This window comes from Physeter macrocephalus, chromosome 18, assembly GCF_002837175.3.
Source record: "Physeter macrocephalus isolate SW-GA chromosome 18, ASM283717v5, whole genome shotgun sequence".
Lineage (NCBI taxonomy): Eukaryota > Metazoa > Chordata > Mammalia > Artiodactyla > Physeteridae > Physeter > Physeter macrocephalus.
The window spans coordinates 10,410,501-10,433,454 of NC_041231.1; the positions used below are offsets into that span (position 1 = coordinate 10,410,501).

Consider the following 22,954-nt stretch of genomic DNA (forward strand, 5'->3'; position numbering starts at 1 on the left):
CTTTGGGGTAGTAACTCTCAGGCAGAAGGAAAGCTCCCTGACAGCTGGTGCTGAGTGAGGTGGGAAGGGCTCCAGTCAGTCAGGGGCACTAACAGGTGTGAAGGGCCTGATCACAAGGAGAGAATGCACCGGGGAGGGGCAGTGCAGGCCAGGCAGGAAGCCACAGCAGCGGCCCAGGTGATGGCGGATAGTCCAGCAGCGGCTGGAGTGGAGGAGTGCGTGAATTTGAGAGGGACCAAGGAAGAGGAACGGGGAGACTGGCTGATTGGTGGAATGTGGGGAGTGAGGAGGATTCTCAGTTGACGAGCTGGCCCACACGCCGGGCATCCTTGATTCCCCTCACACCCACTTCTAACCCCCCAGGAAATCCTACCTTCAAAATACGGCCACGACCGGACAACATCTGCCCTCTCTCTCCAGTCCAACCCCCAAGATCTCTTGCCTGGATGACAACAGCCTCCTCACTTGTCTCCCTGCCTCCACCCAAGGCCCCCACAGCAGCCCATTAAAGCAGAAATCAGGTTATGTTCCTCTTTTGCTCAAAACCCTCCTGTAGCTCCTTATCTCACATCTACACCAGCCTCCCAGCTGGCGATCTGCCCACCACCTCTCTCACCTCCTTTCCACACGCCCTCCTTGTTCCCCTTGCTTCAGCCATCCTGGCCTCCTAGCTGCTCTGGGAACAGTGCAGATAAGCCCTCACCCCAGGGCCATTGCACATGCTGTTTCCTCTGCCTGGAATGCTCTTCCCCAGACAGCCACAGGCTCCCCTGCCCCTCTCCCTCCCTCCTTTCCCTGACCATCCTATTTAAAATTCCAACACAACTCCGTACTCCCTGGCCCTCCCTATACCTCTTCCCCACTTTATTTCTAGCCCCATTATTTATTATCTTCTATACTGTATATTTTTACTCTTTAAAATATTCAGTCATCTTGTAATAACCTCTAATGGAAAAGAATCTGACAAAATGTATATATGAATCATATATATATGATTCAGTTTTATAAATATATATAAAATTGAATCTCTTTGCTATACACTTGAAACATTGTACATCAACCATACTTCAATTAAAAAATATTCATTGTCTTGTCCTCCCACTAGAATGTAAGCTCCGTGAGGGCAGAGTCATTGTGGGTCCTCAACCAATATGTGCTGAATGAAGGAAGTGGTTGGATGGTGGTGTCATTTATTGAGACAGGAGGAACAGACTGGTGGGTGTGGGGTTAGAGGAGATGAATTCACCTGGGAAACTTGAGTTTGAGATGCCCCAGTGGACTCCCAAAAGGAGCTGTTCAGAAAGCAAATATACAAGCACGGACCTTAGTTTCTTCATCTGTAAATTGGGCTAATAATCCCAGCTCCCTCACTGGGTGTGTGTGGGGAGGGCAGGTCTGCTGAGATAAAAGGGCGGCAGTAATTAGCACACAGTCAGCCCTCAACAAAGAGTGGCTTCCTTGCTTGTGTGTTTCCTTGTCCCCTCAAACAGCTGTGAGAAGCTCGCTATAGACAAGTACCCTGTGACAAGCTTGAAGCCGCTGGCATGTCCATAAATGTTTGGGGAATTATGTGGCCCAGAGGAGGGGTCCTGCCCCATTTGCTTCTCCCTCCTCCTGAGGCTTAGCTCACTGGGCGCCCAGAGGCCTCAGCAGAGGCTGGAGCCGAGGTTGAGGAACGTACGCAGGGGCAACATCCTCCCCTTCTCTCTCTCTTGCCATTTCTTCCAACCATATGAGAATCATTTTCCATTCCCTGCGGGCCTATGTTTGTAACCAACCTCCCAGTGGTGAGGAGAGGATTTTTAAAAATAGCTTTATTGATTTTATTTTTTGGAATATAAAAGCAATAGATGTTCTTTGTTAAAGAAAAAATTAGATGGTATAGAAAAAAAGGAGAAAATTAAAATCAGCCCAAACCATATCACCCGGAGAGAATCATCATCTACATCTCAGTGTCCTGCCTTCTCATCTGTATGCTATATTTTTGTGTCCAAATGGGTTTGGGGCAGGACACCAGGGCAGATGGAGCAAGGTAGGGATGAGGGGGAGGCCGGGCAGGTACCAAGGCAGGGCCTAGTGACGGGGCCTCTGTAATTGCTAGTACATGGTCAGAGCAAACCCACAGTCTGTCCCACGTCAGGTCCATCCCTTAGAAGCTTCCCTGTGCTACTCATATTTTATCATCATTTGCATATTCACCTATCCACACTCCCCTGGAAATTTTCATATTTTTAATACCTTTCCTGTTTATTGGGAGCTCTATAAAACAAATGCCATATAGCTGCTATCTCATTTAATCCTTAGAATAACCAAAGGAGAACATTCCTGTGATTAGCCCCATTTTAGAGATGAGGAAACTGAGGCCCACGGAGGCAAAATGACTTTGTCCAAGGCACAGAGCAAGTTCAGAACCAGGATGCAGGTCTCCTGACTCCAGCATCCTGAGCAGAGCTACATGTAACAAGAGGCACATTCTCTCCACGTGCCAGACACTTTAGGTGCACACCATTGTCTCCTTTAAGCCCCTCAATGTCCCTGACAGAGGGGCTTATTCTGTCCAGTTGCACAGATGAGGAAACTGACATCAGAGAGGTGAAGTCATTTGCCTAAGGCCACACAGCCAGTGAGTGAGGCTGTTGAGAATTGAAGGCAGGGGCATCTGGGTGTTGCGGTAGCACTGCAGACACAGCTCAGGATGGGGCGGGGTGAGAAGGGTGAATCGTGCCCTTCTGTCAAGGGCAGCCTCTTGGTCCCTCATGTGGAGCCCCTGGACCCTCTAGTCTCGAGTTCCAGTCTCTGCTTCAGTTCTGACCTCACTTGTCAGAGCCTGGATCCCAGGGACGGGGGTTGGGTTTAGCAGCAGCGCCACCTGGTGGCTGATTTGCTGCCACCAGAGCCCATCTGAGCCCAGGACTCCGGGTAGGAGGGCAGTGATCAGGGGAGGGAGGTCCCCCAGCTTGCTCTTCTTTGTGGGAGCCCCAGGTCACCCAATAGCCACCTGGTATAGAGAAAAAAACCAAGGACTCTGTGTTTGATAGACTTGGCTTTGAATTCCAGCTCAGTCTGTGTGATGCTGGGCAAGTTCCCCCACTTACTTCTCTCGAGTTTGTTTCCACAACTGTAAAGTCGGAATGAATCGCAGCTGCAGGGTAGTTTTGAGGCTAGTGGAAAATACCTGACCCTATCCCAGGTGCATGGGAGGTGCTGAATAAATGATACTCTTAGGGATCAGTAAATGACACTTGCCTTTGCTCTGCTGTCTCCTCTGACCCCTCTCCCCACTGTCCGCTCACGGGGACCCACAGATCAGGCCCAGACCCTCTGCTGGGCTTCTCCTAAGTCACCCTTCTTTGGTTTGGCCCAAGCTCCTGTTCAGACCAGGCTATGAGAGTCTTCTCTCTCTAGAAATGGTTCGCTTTGGGAAGATACTCAAAAGGAAGGCAGAGAAGATTCTTGGGAGAACAAGAAAAGCCAAGTGTTGGCTAGAATTAGTCTGACACACCTAGGTGGGGGGTGGGGGAGTCTCTCTGGAAGAGCAAAGCCTGCGTCACTCTCTCAAGGTCAAGGTCGTGGAGTCCTTAGCCCAGGCCCACCTTTGCCCACCGCCTCCCGTGGTTTGCAGTTCAGATTCACATTCATGTCAGATTCACTGCCTTCCCCCGCCCCCCCCGAAAGCATTTCTGAGCTCCCCTCCTCCCTTTCCTCAAGGCTGCATCCTGCAGGGTGCTCTCCAGAAACACGCTTACCACAAGGTGACCCCAAGTGCCCCCTAGAACTCTGGATGGCTCCATAGCCCCGCAGTAATGACCAAGGGCCCTGATATTTTTACAGCTCTTGATGGCCCTCAGTAACTCTGACATACTCTCCAATGACTCTCCATTCCCCCAGTGGTCCCCTATATACGTGAGTATGGGTACCATCCAGTACCCTCAACCCCTCCTAACTCCCAAAGGGCTCCATCACTTACTGATGTCTCCACATAATTCTACTGGATTCTTAGTACCCCCTAACTTGTCTTTTAGGTCTCCAGGGGTCCCAATGGTCCCTTCCACTATCAACACCTCAGTGGCCCCAAACGTCCCCTTGTCCCTCTCAGTGAACCCCAGTGGCAGGATATCATTTCTGGGAAACTATGGAGACTTCTAGAGGTCCCTAGTGTCACCAGAAGTGTTTCAAGGCTCCTGAAGACGCTCAGATCTTTTCCACACGGCCTCCACCACCATCCGGTTCCCCATGGCCTTGAATGATCCATCAGTGCTCATGGCGGCACTCAGTGCCTTCCAAAGATGGTCTATGGAAAGTGCATGGGCCTTGGAGCCGGAGACCCCAGGCCTGTTACCATAGCTCTGCAGTTATCCAGTTCTGGGACCTGGGGCAGCCGAATCGACTTCTCTGGGCCCATTTGCTCATTGGTAGAATGTGATCACCAAGCCAACCCGCACGGGGAACGAGAGCAAGGTGCTACCTATGGGGGAGCCAGCATGGTTTCCAGCACCAGGTAGGTCTTCAGTGCCTATTCATCCCCTTTCCCATAGCTCCCCACTCTCAGGCAAGCTGGGTGTTTATTCATCGAAGCCCCTGCCCCAGGAAGCATCTGCTCTGTGCCAGGACCTGCACTGATGTTGGTGTTACCCAAACCCCTTACTCTGAGAAACTGGGGAGGGCTCACCGCAGCCACACAGCAGGTGAAGTTGCACCATGCGTTCGTTATAAGAGTAAACCGGGCTGAGCGGGGGGACTCTGGTTTTCACCACGTTTCCCCAAAGACATTTTTCTGCCTCTGCCTTTGCTCAGGCTGGTCCCCCATCTCAAATGCGTTTCCCTGCCTGGCAAAGTCTTCCCATCCCTCAAGGTGCAACTCAAGTCTCCAGTCCTTGGTTAAATGCTTTGGTATGTGGGCTCTAGGCAGACCCGGCAAACCTTGGTCCTACTCAGCTCCTCCACTTTCCAGGAGGTGTATCCAGTATCATTTTTTGGCAACTTATTTATGGTCTCTATCTAAACATTAGTTCTTTTATATTAAAAAAATGGGATGAATAACACTTACCTGTTCGGTTTGTTGTGAGGCTCTGATGAGGTAATGCAGGCATGACCCCTGGAACATAGTAGGTGCTCAATAAACTGCTCTGATCCTGCCCTTGGCACTCCCTGAGCACTTGTCCCTGGCACGTTCTGCCCTGGAGTTTCTCGTGGGGGTGGTCCTGACAGTCCAGCTAGCCTGAAGCTCTGAGGGCAGTGCCTGTGTGGCTCCTCTCAGTATCCTTCGCGAAGTGGACCTTATTCAAAAGTGAGAGACAGAGAAGGCCAAGAGTTGGCAACAAGGACTGACTCTGCTCCCTAGCGGGTCATGAGGTGCCCAGGCCAAGGGCTCATTTGATTTTTCACAGCCTGAGAGGGTGCAGGGGGCTGAGTATGAGACGGGAGGGCAGAGGACTTCTAGGGGCATCTTGAGCCAGATATATTTCCTCTCTGGGTCACAGTTTCTTCCCCATTCTACTAATGGCCAATCCAAGGCCCAGAGAAGTGGGCACACTTGCCCGGGGCCACACTGCAGAGCTCAAACTGGCTGGAGGAGACTGGGGAAGACAGAGCAGCCTCTCCCCATGCACTTGCCCCTGTCCAGAGGAGTGTGGGCACCTCTCCTCTTGACTAGGAAGGGCAGGAACACTCAAGGCAAGGGGCTGTTCCACTTTTCTCAGTACCCCTAGTCCTGGGTCCAGGCAAGGAACACGGTGCATGCTCAGTAAAACCTACCGAATACATGACCCTATTTTCCAGAATTTGCATTTCTCAGCCAAAAGTGCCAGCTATTTGGTGCCTGATCCCCTCCCTCACACCAGAGAAAAGTATCTTAGGCCTCCCCTCTCCCCTAGTTAATTGCAGCACCTACTAGAGCTAGGCTGCAGAGTCACACTTGGCCAGCAGGGGTTGCTAGACACACTGCAGCCTGCAACGTCTACTGGGTGAATTAATGCCGCAAGTTACCAATTCTGTAAGCTCGAGAGTGTGCAAGTCAGATTTCCTGGGAACGAGGGATACCCACATTTCCATGACGCAGCCTCTTTGTGTCTTGCTGCTGATCACTGCCTAACACGATATCCTTTCAGACACAAGGAGGGCACGTGGGCAGGGGACAGGTGACTGAACCCATCCCCGTGGCTCTGTGAAGTTATAAGGTACTCAGGGACCCTCTGGGGAGTCACAGGGATTTTCTGAATTCTGGATCTTTGTGGGATGCTTTCCCTGTGAGCAGATGTTACCACCTCACAGATGGCAAGAGGCCAAGACAGGTTCAGGCGGACCTGGATTTTAAGCAAAAGAGCCAACCAGACAGGAATGAGCAGACCCTGTGTGTAGACGACCTTGCGGTGCCACGTGCTAGCAGGACAAAGCACACTCCATGGTCCTGAGCCACTGTTTGGAAATCTCAGACACAGATTTAGAGATTTTTGTCTAAGTTCTGAGCAACAACACCCTTTGAGAGCTTAGGCACAATTCTTTCAGGATAATGAGAACCAGTGTGAATACAAAGCTTTACCATTCACACCCAGAGTTCATAGGATCTCACAGTCATCCCAAGTTTGAAGCAGGAGGTATTATCCCCATTTTAGAGACGAGAGAACTGAGGCTGCCAAAGGTGGATCCCAGGGCCCAAAGCAGAGCTGCATGCTCCAAATCCTGTCTCCTTCCACCCCCCCGTTGCCTGCCGCAGACACGCAGGGCTGCCCCCTAGGACAGGTGCATGGGCTTTGTGGCAACCATTGCTGCCGTCACGAGGTGGCTCTCGCCTTCTCTGGGTCTTGCAGCCTGAGGGAGAGTAAGGCGTAGTGATAAGGGGACCGGGCTCTGGGTTCAGACAGAGCTGACTTCTCTTTCTGGTCCAGCTATTTACCAGCTGCGAGGCTCTGGGCAAATGGCTTGACTTCTCTGTGCCTCAGTTTCCCCTGTCTGTAAAGCAGGGGAAGTAATAGACCAATAAAGTGGGGTTGTGGTAGGATTAAAGAGAGAAAGTCTGTAAAGCACTTCGCACACAGCAGACATTCAGTGCGTGCGGATCACGTGAAAGGCAGTGTGGGCTCCGGAAACAGCCCTGGGTGTTTCTCACTTGTAATCCCCAGTGCAAACAGCCACCTCCAAACGCCAAGATGGTTTGGCAGGAATGTCACAGAAGTAATAAAACAGGAAGAACCAGCCGATGAATATACCACTCTGCCAGGAAGAGCAACAGGGAGTTTGTTCACTTCTTTAATTCTTAAAAATGAGTAAGCTGACAATCGTGTGCCCTTGGAATACCCAATAAAAACGTTCATTATGCAAAACAGTACAACCTTTTTCATTTTTTAATAATACTGTAAATATTTCAGAAAGGATGTATTGTTTCTAATGAATATCAAAAAAGTCACTGCAATGACGTTTCGCCTGCCCCCGCATTTCCCTCCCCGCCCCCCAAAGTTACCCAAATACTAGTAGGAAATTACAAAAAGCAAAGAACAAAAACCCTCCCTCCGCCCTGCACCATGAGTCCTGTGAAGTAAGTGAAGTGTTAAGTGCCACAAGTACCATGCGGCATGTCCCCAGCTAGGTCGTGGGGCTGTGCACTGGTGACAGTGGTTGGTGGAGAACCGGTAGCAGCAGCAGTGGGGAGACCCCCTCCCCGACCTGTTGGGAGAAGAGCAGACGAGGATGGACACAGGTGGGGGCTCAGCTGGAGCCCCGGTCTTCCTGAATCCATTTCCTGGGTCCACCGGAGCAGACAGCTCATCCCGACTTGCCTGGGGGGCGCTTGGTATCCCTCTTAGCAAACGCGGGCTTCCGACGGGGGCTGGCCGGGGCAGAGAAGCTGGGCATTTGGGCCAATCAGACACGCAGGTTTATTACAGGAAACTAAATCCTCTGTTTGGAGAAAACTCGCATTTCCACCGAATAAGAGAGGGAACATAAAGGAAAAGGATAAAGAATGCACCTTCCGTGTCCCCATATAACTCAGGATCCAAGGCAGAGGCTTGACGTCAAATCCAATTAAAGAAGAGAGGGGCTTCCCTGGTGGCGCAGTGGTTGAGAGTCCGCCTGCCGATGCAGGGGACACGGGTTCGTGCCCCGGTCCGGGAGGATCCCACGTGCCGCGGAGCGGCTGGGCCCGTGAGCCGTGGCCGCTGAGCCTGCGTGTCCGGAGCCTGTGCTCCGCAACGGGAGAGGCCGCGGCGGTGAGAGGCCCGCGTACCGCAAAAAAAAAAGAGCCTGCGGGTCCGGAGCCTGTGCTCCGCAACGGGAGAGGCCGCGGCGGTGAGAGGCCCGCGTACCGCAAAAAAAAAAAAAAAAAGAAGAAGAAGAGGGGTGTCAGCCAGAGAGGCCTGGAGCAGCACCAGCCACCTTCCTAGACCGAGGGAGGGGTGGGAGCCCCCATCTCCCCATCAGTGAGGCTGAGGCTTCTCAGCTCCCTGGCCAGAGAGGCAGGTGGGTTGGCCCCTGGGAAAAAGGTAGGGAAGAAGCCTTGTGAAAACTCCAGGGTTCTGCTGGTGATAGGAAGGATGGGGAGGGACTGGAGGTCACAGGATGGCAGGAGAGGGAGAAAACGAGGCAGGGGGACAAAGAAGGGGCTGGAGGAGGAAACCAGGCTCCAGGCCCAACCATAGCTCCCGCCCTGGAGGCTGCTGGAAGGTCCTACAATGCAGATCCCGGCGGGGGCAGTGGCAGGACAGACAGCCGCAAGCAGAAGAGAGGCTGCTGCCTGGGCCCGAGAACCAGCGCGCAGGCAGCTCCAGCCAGCCCTGCTGAGGAGGACAGAGAGGCAGAGCGGAGGGTGCAAGCAGACGGCCAGGAGGAGCCCTGCCACAGGGCCGAGGGCCTGGCTGGTCTCGAGGATGGGAAGGCTCATGGATGAAATCAAACCACATAGTTTCCATGATAAACTTGATTTTAAATAAGGGGGTGAGGGGTGAGGGACTGCCCACCTGTAAGTCTTCAGAAGAACCCAAGATCAACAGCAGGTCTGCAAGCCCAGGAGGCACGCAGAGCATCCCCAAGAGATGAAGCCAGGTGGGCAGAACCTCAGAGGTCACCTGATCCAGCCCTCCCCACTGGGGACACGCAGAAGCTGAGGCCCGAGAGGGGAGGGAAGTGCCCCAGATCACTCGGTGGGACCAGGGAAGAGGAGGGCCTGCCACCCAGGAGTCCTGAGTCTGCTGGGACTTCTTCTTCTCTGACGCAGCCTTGCTGTCTGCAAACCCACCTCTAGGAAGCTGGGGATGGGAAAGGGAGCAGCTGAAGGGGAAGCACGGCAGCGCCGAGGAAGGGCAGCTGCGGGGTCAGGGACAAAGGCGGGACACGAACCGGTCGGTTCAAAGGCTGACCGAGGGGGACAGGCGTTGCTCCCGCCCACCTGCCCCAGAGCCCGAGTATAAAAGTCTGACCCTATGATACAACTTCCTAACCCCTAGAAAACGCTGGTTAAAACCGTCCTAGCACAAGAGGATGATACTAGTCCCTGTACAGAATTATCTCTTCGTACTGTTACTCACACGGCCACTGGGGGGCGAGGAGGGGATGTGACTTGAAACCAGAGTGGGTGCGGCCACCTTAAGATTAACTTGTTAATAAATCCTGTGCAAAACGAGCAAGCCTCTACCATTAGGTGAAGTAGGTGGTTCAGGTATTCATTTGTACACAGGGCGGGGACGGCGGGGACGGCGGGGACGGCGGGGACGAGGAGCAGGAGAGGCATCAAGGCGGCAGTGGCGCTCAGAAGCGCGTCTCCTTCTCTGTGATAGCTGCAATGGTCCCATCACCCGTGAGTTGGGCGTCACAGTCATTAACCATCACCGTCCGTGGGCCTGCCCCAAGCTGGCCCCGCATGTTCAGATCGGCGCTGGGGGTCGTCAACTTCTGGAATTTCTACATGGTTGGAGAGGAAAAGAGCTGTCTGAGAGCGGCTGCCAGGGTCCTGGGCCTGCCTTGGCGCCTCCCAACGGCACGGTGGACGCCTCGGGGCAGTGGAGCCACCAGCCCCAACCCTGCCACTCAGAGCTCTGTCCTGGACGATGCGTGGACCTCCGGGTCTCAGTTTCCCGCCCCCACCCCCGGACACGGGGACACCAGGGTACCCACTGCTATCGCTGGATGAGGAGTACGGAGACAGTGAGCGGAAGTGCCCGCGCTGTACCTGGCCCGCTGCAGGTGGCCAGGACGTGAGAGCTGTACCCAGGGCTGCTCGCTGCATCTCTCCTCCCGTGGAGACAGAGAAGCTGGGGTGTGAGCCGCTGCACAGCCTCACTACATGGGGGGCAAGTCACCTAGCATCTCTGAGCTGTGTTTTCCCATCTGTGAAATGGGATAGGAGTACCTGCCCGAAGGGCTGCTGTGAGAATGAGCTACGGCACCTCCAGAGCCGTTCATACAATGATCGCTGGATAAACGGGTACGTTTCCCACAAAAGGCTGTCATCACGCTCCCCCATCCAGGGGAACAGGCGGTGTGTGTCTGAAGACGGAAACGTCATCCCTAAGGCCACAGCCTCACGCCGCCTGGCAGACTGGCCGGCTCTGGGCTGGGCGCAGACGGGGTGGCCATCGTCTACTCTACCGATGAGGGAGTGGAGGCCACGGGCAGACCCTGGACACACGCTCCTGCCCCCTCGGCCCGGACTCGGGTCCCACACCTCAGCCTCATGTGCACCTCCAGAAGACATCAGGCCAGGATTTGGGAGGCCTTTCCTGGGCATAAACCTTCTCCCCAGGAAGGCTGGGAAGACTTTGGGGCGGCTGGTTTCTTATGATCAAGGTTCTGTTTTCTCTTTCAGATCCTGCCATGCTTGAGAGAGGCTGGACCTATCCTTCCCCGGGTGGGATTAACAGGCAGATCCCGCACCCCCGCCCACCCCTCGGCCATGCCGAGCACCTCCTGGGTGCCAGGCACGGTGCTAGGCTCTTGACACAGGACGGGAGCTGGGAACACGGGCTCTGGAACCAGACACCTGGGCTTGACTCCCAGTCCCACCACTTAACTCGGGCAAGAACTTAATCCTCTGTGCCTCGTTCCCGCATCTGTCTAAGGGGGTCACAGTGGCACCTGCCTCTAGTGTTGTCATGAGGTGGCCTCAGATTTGTTGACCCATCCACAGCTCTTAGCACAGACTACCCACCCTCACAGCAATTCTCTGACCCCATTTTTCCTTCCAGATCCTTCCCATCAGCGGGCAGAACCTTCTGGAAATGGAGGGAGGTGAATTAACTGGCAGGGCCCTGCCATGGCCAAGGTGTTAGGGCTCCAGGGCTGCTCTCCTCTGGACACGTCTGGTCCCAACCCAGAATTAACAACTGCCCTTGACCTACATTCCCTGCGGGAGCGGAGGGCCCTGACTTGCTCCGAGGGCACGAGCAGGCTGGAGAAAGGGACCTTCCCTCTCAGCTTGCCCCTCCTGGCTTTTCTGGAGCTCAGGCACCTGGCTGGGCAGGAGAGCTGGCTCTTGCCTGTGCGTGTCTGCACACAGGCCGCCTGCTTGTGAGACACAGGTCAGCCCCGAGAGCCCTGGGGTGCTGCGTTGGGGCAGGAACGAGGCGGGGGCGGGGGGCACAGGGTACCTGCTCCATCACTCGGAGGCTGTGTGCCCTTGGGTAACTTGCTTCACTTCTCTGTGCTCAGCTTCCTCACCTGTGACATGGGGACAGGAAGCTCCTCCACCTCACAGGACTGCTGTGAGGATTCAGTGGCCTAGTGCCTGTAGGTGGCTTAGAGCAGCGTCTGGCACACAGCAGACAGTTTGCAAAATGGGCGAGAAGCTGACTCAGACCTTCTGATCTGCCAGCGGGTGGGAAAGGAGAGTGAAGAGAGAGTGGGTGCGGCGGGTATGACGGGTTGGGGTCCGAATTCACTCTGCTACCAAGAGACCACATACTGCAGGATTCCACCGGCAGGAAACGCCCATAAGAGGCACACACACAGAGACAGATTTGTGCGTGTCTGGGCTTGGGAACAGGGCTTACTGGGAATGGGCACCAGGGATCTTAAAAATAAATAAATAAAATAAATAAATAAATAGAAATATTTGCAAACTGGTTTATGGCGATGACTGCACTACACAGAAAGTTATTAAAAAAAAACCCCCACTGAATTGTATACCTGAAATGGGTGAATTTTATGATGTGATATAGAAAACACACCTCAATAAAATTGTTAAAAAATTTTGGTTTGCTAATTTTTGGCTGTGTGATCCTAGGCGAATGACTTAATGTCTCTGAGGACTAGAGGAGATGCAGCACGGAGAGAGCTTGGCGCAGCGATGACACAGGATAGATGTTCCACAAATGTCAGACCCTCTCCCTGTGCCCTGGGAATGGGGTCCTTAATGAACAGAATCAACAGAGCAGTAAGAGCTAACACTCGGTCTCTTCTCTCTCTCCCAGGTCCTGGTCTAAGTGCTTTCCCTCTGCATACTCACTGAGTCCTCAAACAACCTCTGTAAGTGAGGGACCGCTGTTGACCCATTCTACAGATGAGGAAACTGAGGCTGAGCTCAGGGAAAACGTCTCAACCCGAGGCCTCAGCACAGCAGTACTGACGAATACCCGCCAAGGAGGAGCTGGCCGGGCTTCCCTGGGAGACACGTAGGGGCACGTTCTCATCACACCCATTGCCCAGATGAGGAAGCGGGGACCCAGACGTGCCCATGGCTGTGCCCACACTCACCAGCCCTCCCAGCACAGCCAGCCCTGCCCTGAGCCATACCCGCCACCTCTGAGCCGCCCTTGCTGAGCCCTCCTCCCAGGCTGCTCACCTCCGGCAGCGTCCCCTCCGTCTTCCACACCTTGATGGAGACCCACAGCGGGATGCAGAGCATGGAGGACAGGGCCATGAGCCAGCCGATGCCATAGCCCCAGGCGGGGTAGGTGTAGATGTTGTTGTACTTGAGGGGCTTGTACTTGACCAGGAAGAAGATGAAGATGCCCTGCGAGGAGACGGGGAAAGGTCCCTGGGGCGGCCCTCAGCCTGCGTGCGGGCAGCCAGCAGGGGAGACAGTCAACCCCGTGTGGCGGCCTCGGAGACGTGAGGCCCGGCTGGGTCCACAGCGAGAAACACGGGGAACTGACCCCCACAGATCCCAGGAGACCCTCCCCCAGCCTCTGCCCAGTCAGGAATTATTATTTTTTCCTAGCTACCTCTCAGGGCTGGTCTCAAACCTCCCTTTCAGAACTAAGATGGTTTGTGAAGATGCTCTGAGACACTTCCAGTGCCAAGAACTGGGTGAAGAGCAGGGGGTTTTGTTTTTTTAATTAAACATCCTCTGACAAAGGCCTCTCCCGGTCTGATGTGAGGGGCAGAGCGCGAGCCCCTCTTTACCCTCACGCTGTTGCTTCACTGTGAACAGCAGAGCCAAATGCCTTTCATGGGACCCTCGGCCACCGCAGAGGGAGGTGCCAGACGTCTTCTATACATATGCAGGCATAGAACCTGAGGTCCCAGGAAGGGAGGTGATTTGCTCACAATCACACAGCAAGCTGGTGGCAGGGCTGGGGTCCTAGTGAGGCCCCCTGGCCAAGCCCAGGGGCTGTCCCCATAATGCCGGCTTTGAAAAGTGTCAGGTGCCTCGGACTTTCTGACGGCACAGAGGGTCCCCGGGGGACATCACCTCCTCAGTCTCGGCCTCGGCCAGGTCTGGGCTCTGGCGTGCAGAAGTACGTGGGTGGGTGGGAGGGTGGGCTGCAGGCGGCTCCTGGCAGGGCCCTTACCGCACAGATCCCGGGGGTCACGACTTTCCAGCACCATTTGATGAGCGACAACGGCCGGTAGCCAATCATGTCTTCGATGTTATCATAGAAGCGGTTGCTTCCTGTCCAGAATAAAGAAGACGGGCACACACACCCCAGAAGATTTCTGTACAAGACTCAGAGGGAAGGCTATGAGCGTCTGGTTTCCCCAGCCCGAGACAAATTTCGGCAGGAGCCCTATTTCCCGCTTAAAAACCACCAACGTGTTACATATGTGAGGTGTCAGGATAAACTGCAGTAGAAGGGACTCTGGTTCAATATTGGGAAGACCCCTTCTGACCTTGGGCAGTGAGGTCCAGGAAACGGGCAGGAGTTTCTGGGGGAAAGGAGGAAGGTGGTCCCTTTGAGGCAGGGCGAGGGGCTGGCTGACCTGCGTGGGGGCGGGGGTCAGGGCTCTGAAGGTGAGGGCCGGACGGGTGGCCTGCGGGGTGTCTATTCCTGAACCACACTTGGGAGTGTGACTCATCATCCAGCCCAGCAACCCTCACGCACTCATATGGTTTGGGGAACCAGAAGGCACGTGCTGCCTGAGGGCCAGGCACTGGGCTGGCTGCTTTGCCTACGTTACCTCCTGCTCGGAGACATGGTGATTTTTTATAGTACTCCATTTTGCAGATGGGAAAACTGAGCCTCAGGGGCAGAAGGACAGAATCAAGGTCCCAGTGCCTGAGCCTGGAACCCCTCCCTCTGCTGCAGGCATATAAAAGCAGGAGGGTCTCCCGACAAGTGGGAAAGGACAAGAAGTCCCTGAGGGGAGGACGAAGAGGTTGACGCAGATGGAGACCAGCCGCAGGGAACCCAGGCCCAGCTGGGTCCCGGGTGCCCACGTGCTGGGCACCATGGTGGCCTCTGGGGTGTGGGAGGGCTCAGCCTCGACTCACCGTACACCCAGCCGATGCAGATGCATTCAAAGATGGCCACAAAGAGAAGGCACATCCCACTGGCGGCGTAGGAGTCAAAGAGCTGGAAGATGTACATGCCACCCTGGGAAGTGAGAGGACAGAAATATGGACAGAGTGACAGACACACTGGACAGCAGAGTCAGCCAGCTGGCCTTGGGAAGGGCTCTCTGCCCTGCGGCTACCACCAGCCGGGACTCACTTCCACCAGGACAGACTGGTCTCCCCAGGGTCCTGGAACACTTCGCCCACCATACCTGGGCACCCCCTAAGACCACCCTCTGGGGGTTGCTGAGATTGCGATGGTTTGTCTTGTCCCTGCTCCCCAAACGTCAGAGACAACACAGAAGACCAGAGACTGGAGGTTGGGAAGGCTCAGCACCTCTCTCCAGGTGGCTGCGACAGCCTCCCCACCGGCCTCCCTGCCTCCAGCCTCCCTCTCCTACCCTTCCCCACACACCAGCTTTCACAGAGACCTTTCCAACCTGCAAATCCAACCATGTCACCCCACAGTTTACAATTACCCCTTGGCTTCCTCCAGCCTGCCAGCCAGGGCTGCCCTCCTCGCCGGGCCTCAGCTCCCCTTCCCACAGCCCCCCTCAACATGCTCCCGCCTGGACACACCAAGGGACCGTCTCACTGCTGTGCCTTTGCACATGCTATTCCCTTTCACTGGATAAGTTCCTTCAAAGCTCATCTCAAATGTCACCTCCTCCAAGCAGCCCTCCCTGACAGCCTCGTTCTTTCTTTGGGCCTCCATAGCACATTTTAAGGATTCATGGTTTAAAAAAAAAAAAAGTGTTCCGCCATCAGCTACTCTGTTAGCTCTGCGCTCCCGCTGGGAAGGCCCCTGCACTGGTCCTCTGTGTGCCTCCCACCCTCAGCGCAGGGCCCGGCTTGCAGTATGTCCCTGTAAGTGCAAGTTGAATCATATGGAGGGAATGCCCCACTGGGGAGGGACTCTGAATGGCTTGTCCACAGCTGTGTCCCTGTTTCTGGCCAAAGACTCGGCACGCAGTAGGTGCGCAATCGTTGTGGGATGCAGGAACAAAGTGGGCCAGCTCTGTGATATGCAAATCTCTGATGATTAAGTTCAGTGGAAGGCCAGGGAGGTGCACGCTTGGCTGGCCAAGGTGATCCCGGGAAGATCTCTGGGAGGCAGGGGAGGCGTCTGGGTGGGCAGAGGAGGGGAGGCCAGATGCAGGTGTGGGAAGGGCTGGGATCCGTGAAGAAAATCCTACAACACAATGAGAGTCCTTAGCGGGACGATCAAAAGCAGCAGAAATAAAAGTACAAAAGGGAGGGAGGGTCGGGTTGGGGGAGGTGTTCCAAATGCCAGGACAGGACGGGGTTAAGAGGCCAGGATGAAGCCTGGACAGCCTCCTTATGTGTCTGCCATGGGGACCTCTTGGGACTAAGCTTCTCCTCTGTGTTCCCAAAGCCCCCGGGCCTCCTTCTGTCATGTGAAAGACCACACACCCTGGGACTATTTGTTTCCTCATTCATCTCTTCAACTAGATCAGGGGCAACATCTCAGTGCTGAGTCCAAGTGGTCCTAGTGTGTGACAGCAGGGAGTGGTGGGGACTGTGGCTAACTGGAGAGCATAGGCCCCACGTGGCCACACAACTCCAGTCGATTGCTGCTGGGGGACGTAGGCCTGGGCAGCCAGATCTGCAGATTTTCTGGAAGATGCCAAAAACCAAATTTTCTTGAGAAATGTTTCTCTTTCATTTTGGTAACCTCTTCGTCTTCTTAAAAAATCACAGTGAGGGGGAAACAACATGGATCGCTGGGCCATATCTGGTCTGGGGCCTCCTGTCTGTGACAGATATGGCAGGTGTTCAGGTCTCTGAGGGTAAGGAGCTTTCTGAGTTAAACCCAGGACTGCCCTCCTAATTGCTCTCCCGAGGGTCTCCTGCCACAAACATCATACATTAAAAAAACCCAGAAGGGGCTTCCCTGGTGGCGCAGTGGTTGGGAGTCCGCCTGCCGATGCAGGGGACGCGGGTTCGTGCCCCGGTCTGGGAGGATCCCGCGTGCCGTGGAGCGGCTGGGCCCGTGAGCCACGGCCGCTGAGCCTGCGCGTCCGGAGCCTGCGCTCCGCAGCGAGAGAGGTCGCGGCAGTGAGAGGCCTGCGTACCGCAAAACAAAACAAAACAAAGACAAAAACAAAAAACAACGCAGAAGGAAGCCTTAACGCAGTGCTCTCCAAGTGCCAGCTCTGTTGTAACTGGTCCCCAGGTCTCAGTCTAGCTATTCCTGCACAGCGTGATCACAGGGCAGGCGCCACAGTTATCCTCAGTGCTCACGGCGGGGAAGCCGAGGCCCGGGCCAGTGAGAATACGCACCACAGGTCACCCAGCTGCCCAGCCGTGGGGCTGAGGACTGAGCCCAAGTGTCTGGCTGCAGAGCCCGTGCCCTTCACCACCCACCACCCCGCCTCAGGGGAAGATCAGATATTTGAGGACTAGTTCTTCCCTAGAGCAGAGCTTTAAATGTGTTTAAATGAGGGAGAAGATCCCGCCAGCAATTACTGAGGCCGACAGGGCCCATTTGGCAGTTTGAAGTTCCCGGTGTGATCACTCAAGGACACGCTTGTCCTGGGAAGACGCAGCGCTGGCTCCCTGAGGGGCTGGGGCCCCAGGTGCCCCGGGGCAGACCCGAGGCCTGGATGAGGGTGGGCTGGAAGGCTCTGTGAGCAGGGCACCCAGGGCCGGTGTCCAGGAGGGCCCTCCACCTGCCTGCTGCAAGCCGGGGACGCCCGCCAATGCCTGCTCTTCTTGTAGCGCCACCAGCCTTTTTAAGGCATCAGGTTAACCCCCCAATTTGTGTGTGACAAAAGACTCTACTTTGCATAATTAATCAGCACTTCAGGAGGCCCTGCTCACTGCCTCCCTGGTTCTCCACGTGGGGAGAGAAGAGGAGGAAACGGGAAGTGCTGCACCATTCATTTGCTCAAACGCTGATTATCACTCCCATTAATGTGACAATGACTAGGAGCAGTAATAACACCAGCCACCAGGCCCCAGAGCCCACCCCGTGCCAGGTCCCAAGGGTGCAGAGCAGCTCAAGGCCAGCTCCTGTTCTTGAGGACCTCGGGGCCTGGTGGGGGCAGCAGGTGAACAGACAGGTCATTGTCATGGCCAGAGGGAGGCTGAGCTGAGCTTAGAATGAAGTCCTGAATGGGAAGGAAAGCAGAGGAGGCTTCCAGGAGGAGGTGGCATTTGAACTGAGAAGGGGAGGATGACGATCAACAGACCGACTTCAGTACCATATCAGCTGCTTTGGCAGACTCTGAATTCCCTCATTTCTTTCCATGTTTCTTACAAAACCTCTACTTGTCTCCAGACAACAGTTTTTAGGCTTTTTGGTGGGTGGTGGCTTGGCTTTGAAAATTAATTAATTTTGTGAGTGTGGATAAAAAGATATCTAATCTCACCTTCCCAAGGCACTTAAGAAAGTATTTATTAGACAGGATGGCTGCAGGAGGGAAGAGAACCATGGCTTTATGAGACAGTCTTAATTTAGGGCCGTGATGAGCCCCTCCTGACCCCAGGCAGAGACAAGAAGAGGGCACACATGAAGGGCTGGGGCGGGAGCACACAGCACCGGAAGGTGCCCAGTTTCTCATGCCCATTCTCAGTGATGCCCCAGAAAAGCCTCCTCTGAACTTGAGGCCGATAATAGTAACTAGTTGAGGGTTCCGTAGCTGACACTGTCCCCTTCACCCAGAAGTTACTACGAGGGGTGGCCCCGGCATCCAGACGTTCACGATGACCAGGTAAACCCAGCCTTTCCCTCTGGGAGTTTTATTCCCTCTGGCGGTGAAGTGGAGACCTTGAGCTAAGCACTTACACATGCAGGACACTGTGCTAAGGGCTTAATGAAAACTTCCATGGAGTCTCACAGCAACCCACTACAAACATCAGAACACGGAGTCCCCGAGCAGTGCTGGACCTGGAGCCAGGGTCACACAGCTAGTCAATGTCAGATCCGCTAACCCAAAGCCCAGGCGCTTAACCCTTGTGCTACCCTGTTCACGTCACCTACCTGTATCCTTATCACTCACCTCCGTTAACATCACGAGGCCCAGAAAATAGGAGGTGACCGACAGGCCGAGGATGAGCAGCTCCCGCCGATAGCCCCTCCGGAAGACCTCGGGGTACATGTCCACCACGGCGGTCACCAGGCTTTCCACACACACAAACTGGACCGGGTAGAAATGATGGTGTGAAACCCAAGAGAAAGGCCGTTCTTAGTGGCCTGGCTCCAGGCAAGCACAGCAGCCTTAAACCCTGGGCTTCCTTTCCACTGGGTCTCACCTTCTTTCCCACACTTACCCTGATGGAGGGCCCAAGAATAAAAACAATAATCCCGGCGTTTACAGAACTCCGGCAGAGGCCCATTTAACACATGAGGACCCTGAGGCTCAGAGAGGGAAAGTGACCTGCCCAAAGTCTCTCAGCAAGGAAGTGGCAGGGTCAGGACTTGACATGAGGTCTCCTGACTCTAGAATTCCTTCTCCCACCATGCTGCCTATCACGTGCCTATGTGCTGGGCCCTGTTCTGGGGTCAACGACTTAAATGAGACCCAGCCTCTGCCTGGGAAGCAAGTTGGGAGTCCTTGTAACTGTCCTGAGAGCTGAGGGCTCTGCTGCTGGCAGGCTCTGGTCTGTGGGTGGGACTTGACTTGCTTTGTCCTCCAGGCCTGTGACATTTCCCCTGCCCTTTGCTTCTGGTGGGCAAGTGACCCTCTGCTGGGGGGAGGACAGTCAGGTGAGCTAACACCCAGCTCTTGCGTTTGGGCTGGGCAGGCTTCAACGGCAGAGCCTGAGCCACTAGGCATCTGTGTCCCACCATGCTGAGACAGGGCTGGGTACAGGATAAGTTACACTCCTACTCACCCATCAACACCCAGCCCAAATATCCCAGCACACCCCTACCCCCCTGCCTGGGTTCTCCCAGCACTGTGGGCAGACCTCCTGCATGAGCCTTTTCCTGACTGCTCCTCCTTGCCTCCTACTTGGGCAGAACAGATCTCCCTTCTCTTCCATGCCTAGTCCATATCCCTCATCTTGTGGGGCCCGTGATAGCCCTTGATCTGTCTCCTAGCAAGAAGGTGAGACCCTGGAGGGCAGAGGCCACATCGTTTTCATCTGTTTCCAGTGGCACAGAGGAGATGCTCAGAAAATGTTTAATAAATGAATACTAACAACAATGGCAAACACATGGTGCTTGTCGCGTGTCACGCTCCGTTCTAAGCAGTTAACAGATATTAATTTATTTAATCTCTAGGTGTTAGGTCCTATTATTACCCGTTTTGTAAATGAAGACACGGAAGCATAGGGGTGTAAGCAACTTTCCCTGAGATCAGAGGTATAACATATTAGGGCCAGAATTTGAACCAGGCAATCTTGTTCCAGAGGCTGGCTGTCACCTCTGTGGGGCACTCCCCCGCTTCCCTGGAGCCATTCTTTGGCTCCAAATCCTTTCTGGCTCACGTCCACCTCCTTAGGGTACGGATTTCTATCCTTATTGTGCAAAGGGACTGTAGCACAGAGAGGTGAGGTGACTAGTCCAGAGTCACACAGCTGGCCAGAGTTATGCAGCTGGGACTCAAACCCAGCCCTATCTGGCTTCGACACCCGGACTCCTAGCCACCAGACTGCCCTGCCTCTGCAGCAAGGCTGGCCGTGCTCGTCCTTTCTCCAGGGTCCCCAGGGAAGGAAGGAGATTCCAGGGAGCCTGTTGATCCAACACCTAAACTGAAGTGACATCAGAGCAGGTGGGCTAAGAAGCACACAGACCTGGGTGCATGTCCCAGCAAGTCACTCAGCATTTCTGAGCCGCCGTTTCTTCCTCTGCAAAATGAGGATAACAAAAGGGGACTCCCAGCCCATGTCGTTATCATGATTGAGAACTGAGGACACAGCCCAGGCACAAAGCCCATGCCATTTACACCTCGGGGTGAGCAGAGCAGCCATCCAGGCCAGACCTCTGGGCCCCCAGTTCCCCTTTGCAAACCAAGTGTCTCTGTCCTAATGCTGCCCTGGCTCAGCCCGGGGACTCACAGAGCCGAGGCCCAGACCCCACACCCCCTGCGGAGACAGGCCTGTCACTGTCACACAAGCTGCCAATCCCTGCTGAGGCCTCTGCCCGCAACAATGGATGGAATGATTATCAGCAAAAACACCCGGTGCTTCCGCAGCTCGGCTTAGCAGTTTCTGAGAAAGCATCCAGGGGAAGAAATAGGACTTGGCTGAACAGACAGACACACCAGCCACCAGGCTTGGGTGCTAAGTGACTCGCACAAGGTCACAGGTAGCGGGGTGGGCAGCAGCTCGCCAAGAGACCGCTGTCTGAGAGCAGAGCACCTGGCTTTGGCTGGAAAACCTTCTCTGGGGCTCTTAGGAAACCCAGCCACGATGGAGCAGCATGGCAAGGGGCAGATTTCTGGGACAGAAGAGAGACTGGAGGCCACACGTTTCTGGCAGGAAAACCAAAGAGAGGATTGGAGGAGGGTGGGGGGGCGGGCCGGGTGGGTTTTACAGGGCGAGAAGGTGTAAGTGCACGTGTTCACGTGGAGAGAAAGGAAAATGTGCACAGATAAATTGCTAGTTCTAATTCTACAGCCTTCACGGAGGAAGGCGGGCTGCCAAGTGGAGGGTGGGTCGGGAGAAGCCTACAGTGAGGAGACAGGCAGGTAGGTGGAATGTCGGGGCAGCGGTAGCTGGTGGTGGTACCGAGGACCCATGTGGCCGCCAGCGGCATGACACGGGGGCCCCAATCCAGAGATAAAGGAAGGAAGAAGAAGATGCTCTTCCACATCTCCGGGTCCTCCAGGGTCTGGGTGGTTCTGACGACAAGGACCAGGACGTGGTGTGTAGGTCTCAGAGCTGTTCTGGAGAGCAATATACCCGGCTCCCTGCCCTCCCAGCCTGGGCTCCCCTCTTACCTGGCTGTCCAGGCCCAGGAAGATGAGCATCATGAAGAATAAGGTGGCCCACAGTGGGGAGAGGGGAATCATGGTGACGGCCTTGGGGTAAGCGATAAACGCCAGGCCGGGGCCTGGAGAGGAAGGAGAGAGAAAGGTGCTGAGTGGAGCTCAATGCCGCGTTCAATTGCTATTTTAATCCAACGTGTATTGAGTGCTTCCTTTGTGCCGGGTGCTGTGCCTAATTCTCACTCAAATCATGTAAATCTCCCAGCAACCTCATGCTATTGGTACTATTATGATTTCCATTGTACAGATGAGCCAGCTGAGGCAGAGAGAGGGAAGCAAGGGTCTGGAAGGGTCAGATTCAAGCCCAGGATGGTCTGACACCCAGACCTTCCTCTGCACAGACCTGTCTCTACTCTTCCTACTGGGGTAGGTGGGGGTAGGAGGGGGACATTCTTATTAAAATGCAAGCTCTCAGGCCCACCCCAGAGATTCTAATTCAGTCGGTCTAGGGTGAGGCAAGGACCAGGCACCCAATGATTCCTATGTAAGGATTGAGAAGTCCAGGCTTGGACAGATGCTGGCCCCCCCCCAGGCCACCTCTTCCTTTGGGCGTCTCCTCTCATTTCCCAGATCCACACTCACTTCTCTGGGCTGCTCCCATTAGAGGGCTTGTTAGCACATCCTCAGGATAAGCTTTATTAATGTCAAGGGTGAGATTGTGATGTTCTAGCCCTATAGCACAGTGGTCAAGGGTTCAGACCCTCATTCTTGACTGTGAGCTCTACCTCTGCCTCCTCAGCTAGAAAATGGGAACAGTGTAGTCCTACCTAATAGGGTGGTTTGGGGAATTCAGTGGGATGACACAGAATATGGAAAGCATTTAAAAAGGTAAATGTTCAAAAAACATTCATTCTGACTGTTTTCTACCTTAAAAACAGCCTTGTTAAAGTCTAATTTACCTATAATAAGCATTCACTTTAAGTGTACAGTTCAATGAGTTTTGAAAAGTGGATACACCCAGATAACCACCACTGAAATCAAGATACAGAATACTTCCATCATCCCCCAGGGCCCCTCTGCAGTCTCTCCACCCTCATTCCCTGTCTTTGCCCTGGTCAACCACTGATCTTTTTTCACCTTAGATTAGCTTTATCCATCCTACCTGGAATTACCAGGTCATACGGTAATTATATGTTTAACTTTCTAAGAAATGCCCAACTGACTTCCGAAGTGAACTGTGCCATTTTACATTCCTACCAGCAATGTTTGAGAGTTCCAGTGGCTCCACATCCTTGTCAGCACTTGATGTTGTCATTTATTTATTTATTTATTATTTATTTATTTATGCGTG

At 54.4% G+C, this 22,954-nt stretch overlaps 1 protein-coding gene across 1 annotated transcript in view; it reads right to left on the reverse strand.

Moving 5' to 3' along the window:
* Nucleotides 1-9,657: 9,657 nt before the first annotated feature.
* The window catches only part of SLC6A11 (solute carrier family 6 member 11), a 127,197-nt gene continuing 113,900 nt past the window's right edge, over nt 9,658-22,954 (reverse strand). Inside the window, exons 9-14 of the mRNA XM_024123923.3 lie at nt 21,616-21,728; nt 18,730-18,867; nt 14,642-14,744; nt 13,722-13,822; nt 12,770-12,940; nt 9,658-9,891 (exon numbers count right to left, since the gene is read on the reverse strand). Of these exons, the coding sequence (XP_023979691.1) occupies nt 9,739-9,891; nt 12,770-12,940; nt 13,722-13,822; nt 14,642-14,744; nt 18,730-18,867; nt 21,616-21,728 (779 nt within the window). The 3' untranslated portion in view covers nt 9,658-9,738. The remainder of the gene's footprint in view (nt 9,892-12,769; nt 12,941-13,721; nt 13,823-14,641; nt 14,745-18,729; nt 18,868-21,615; nt 21,729-22,954) is intronic.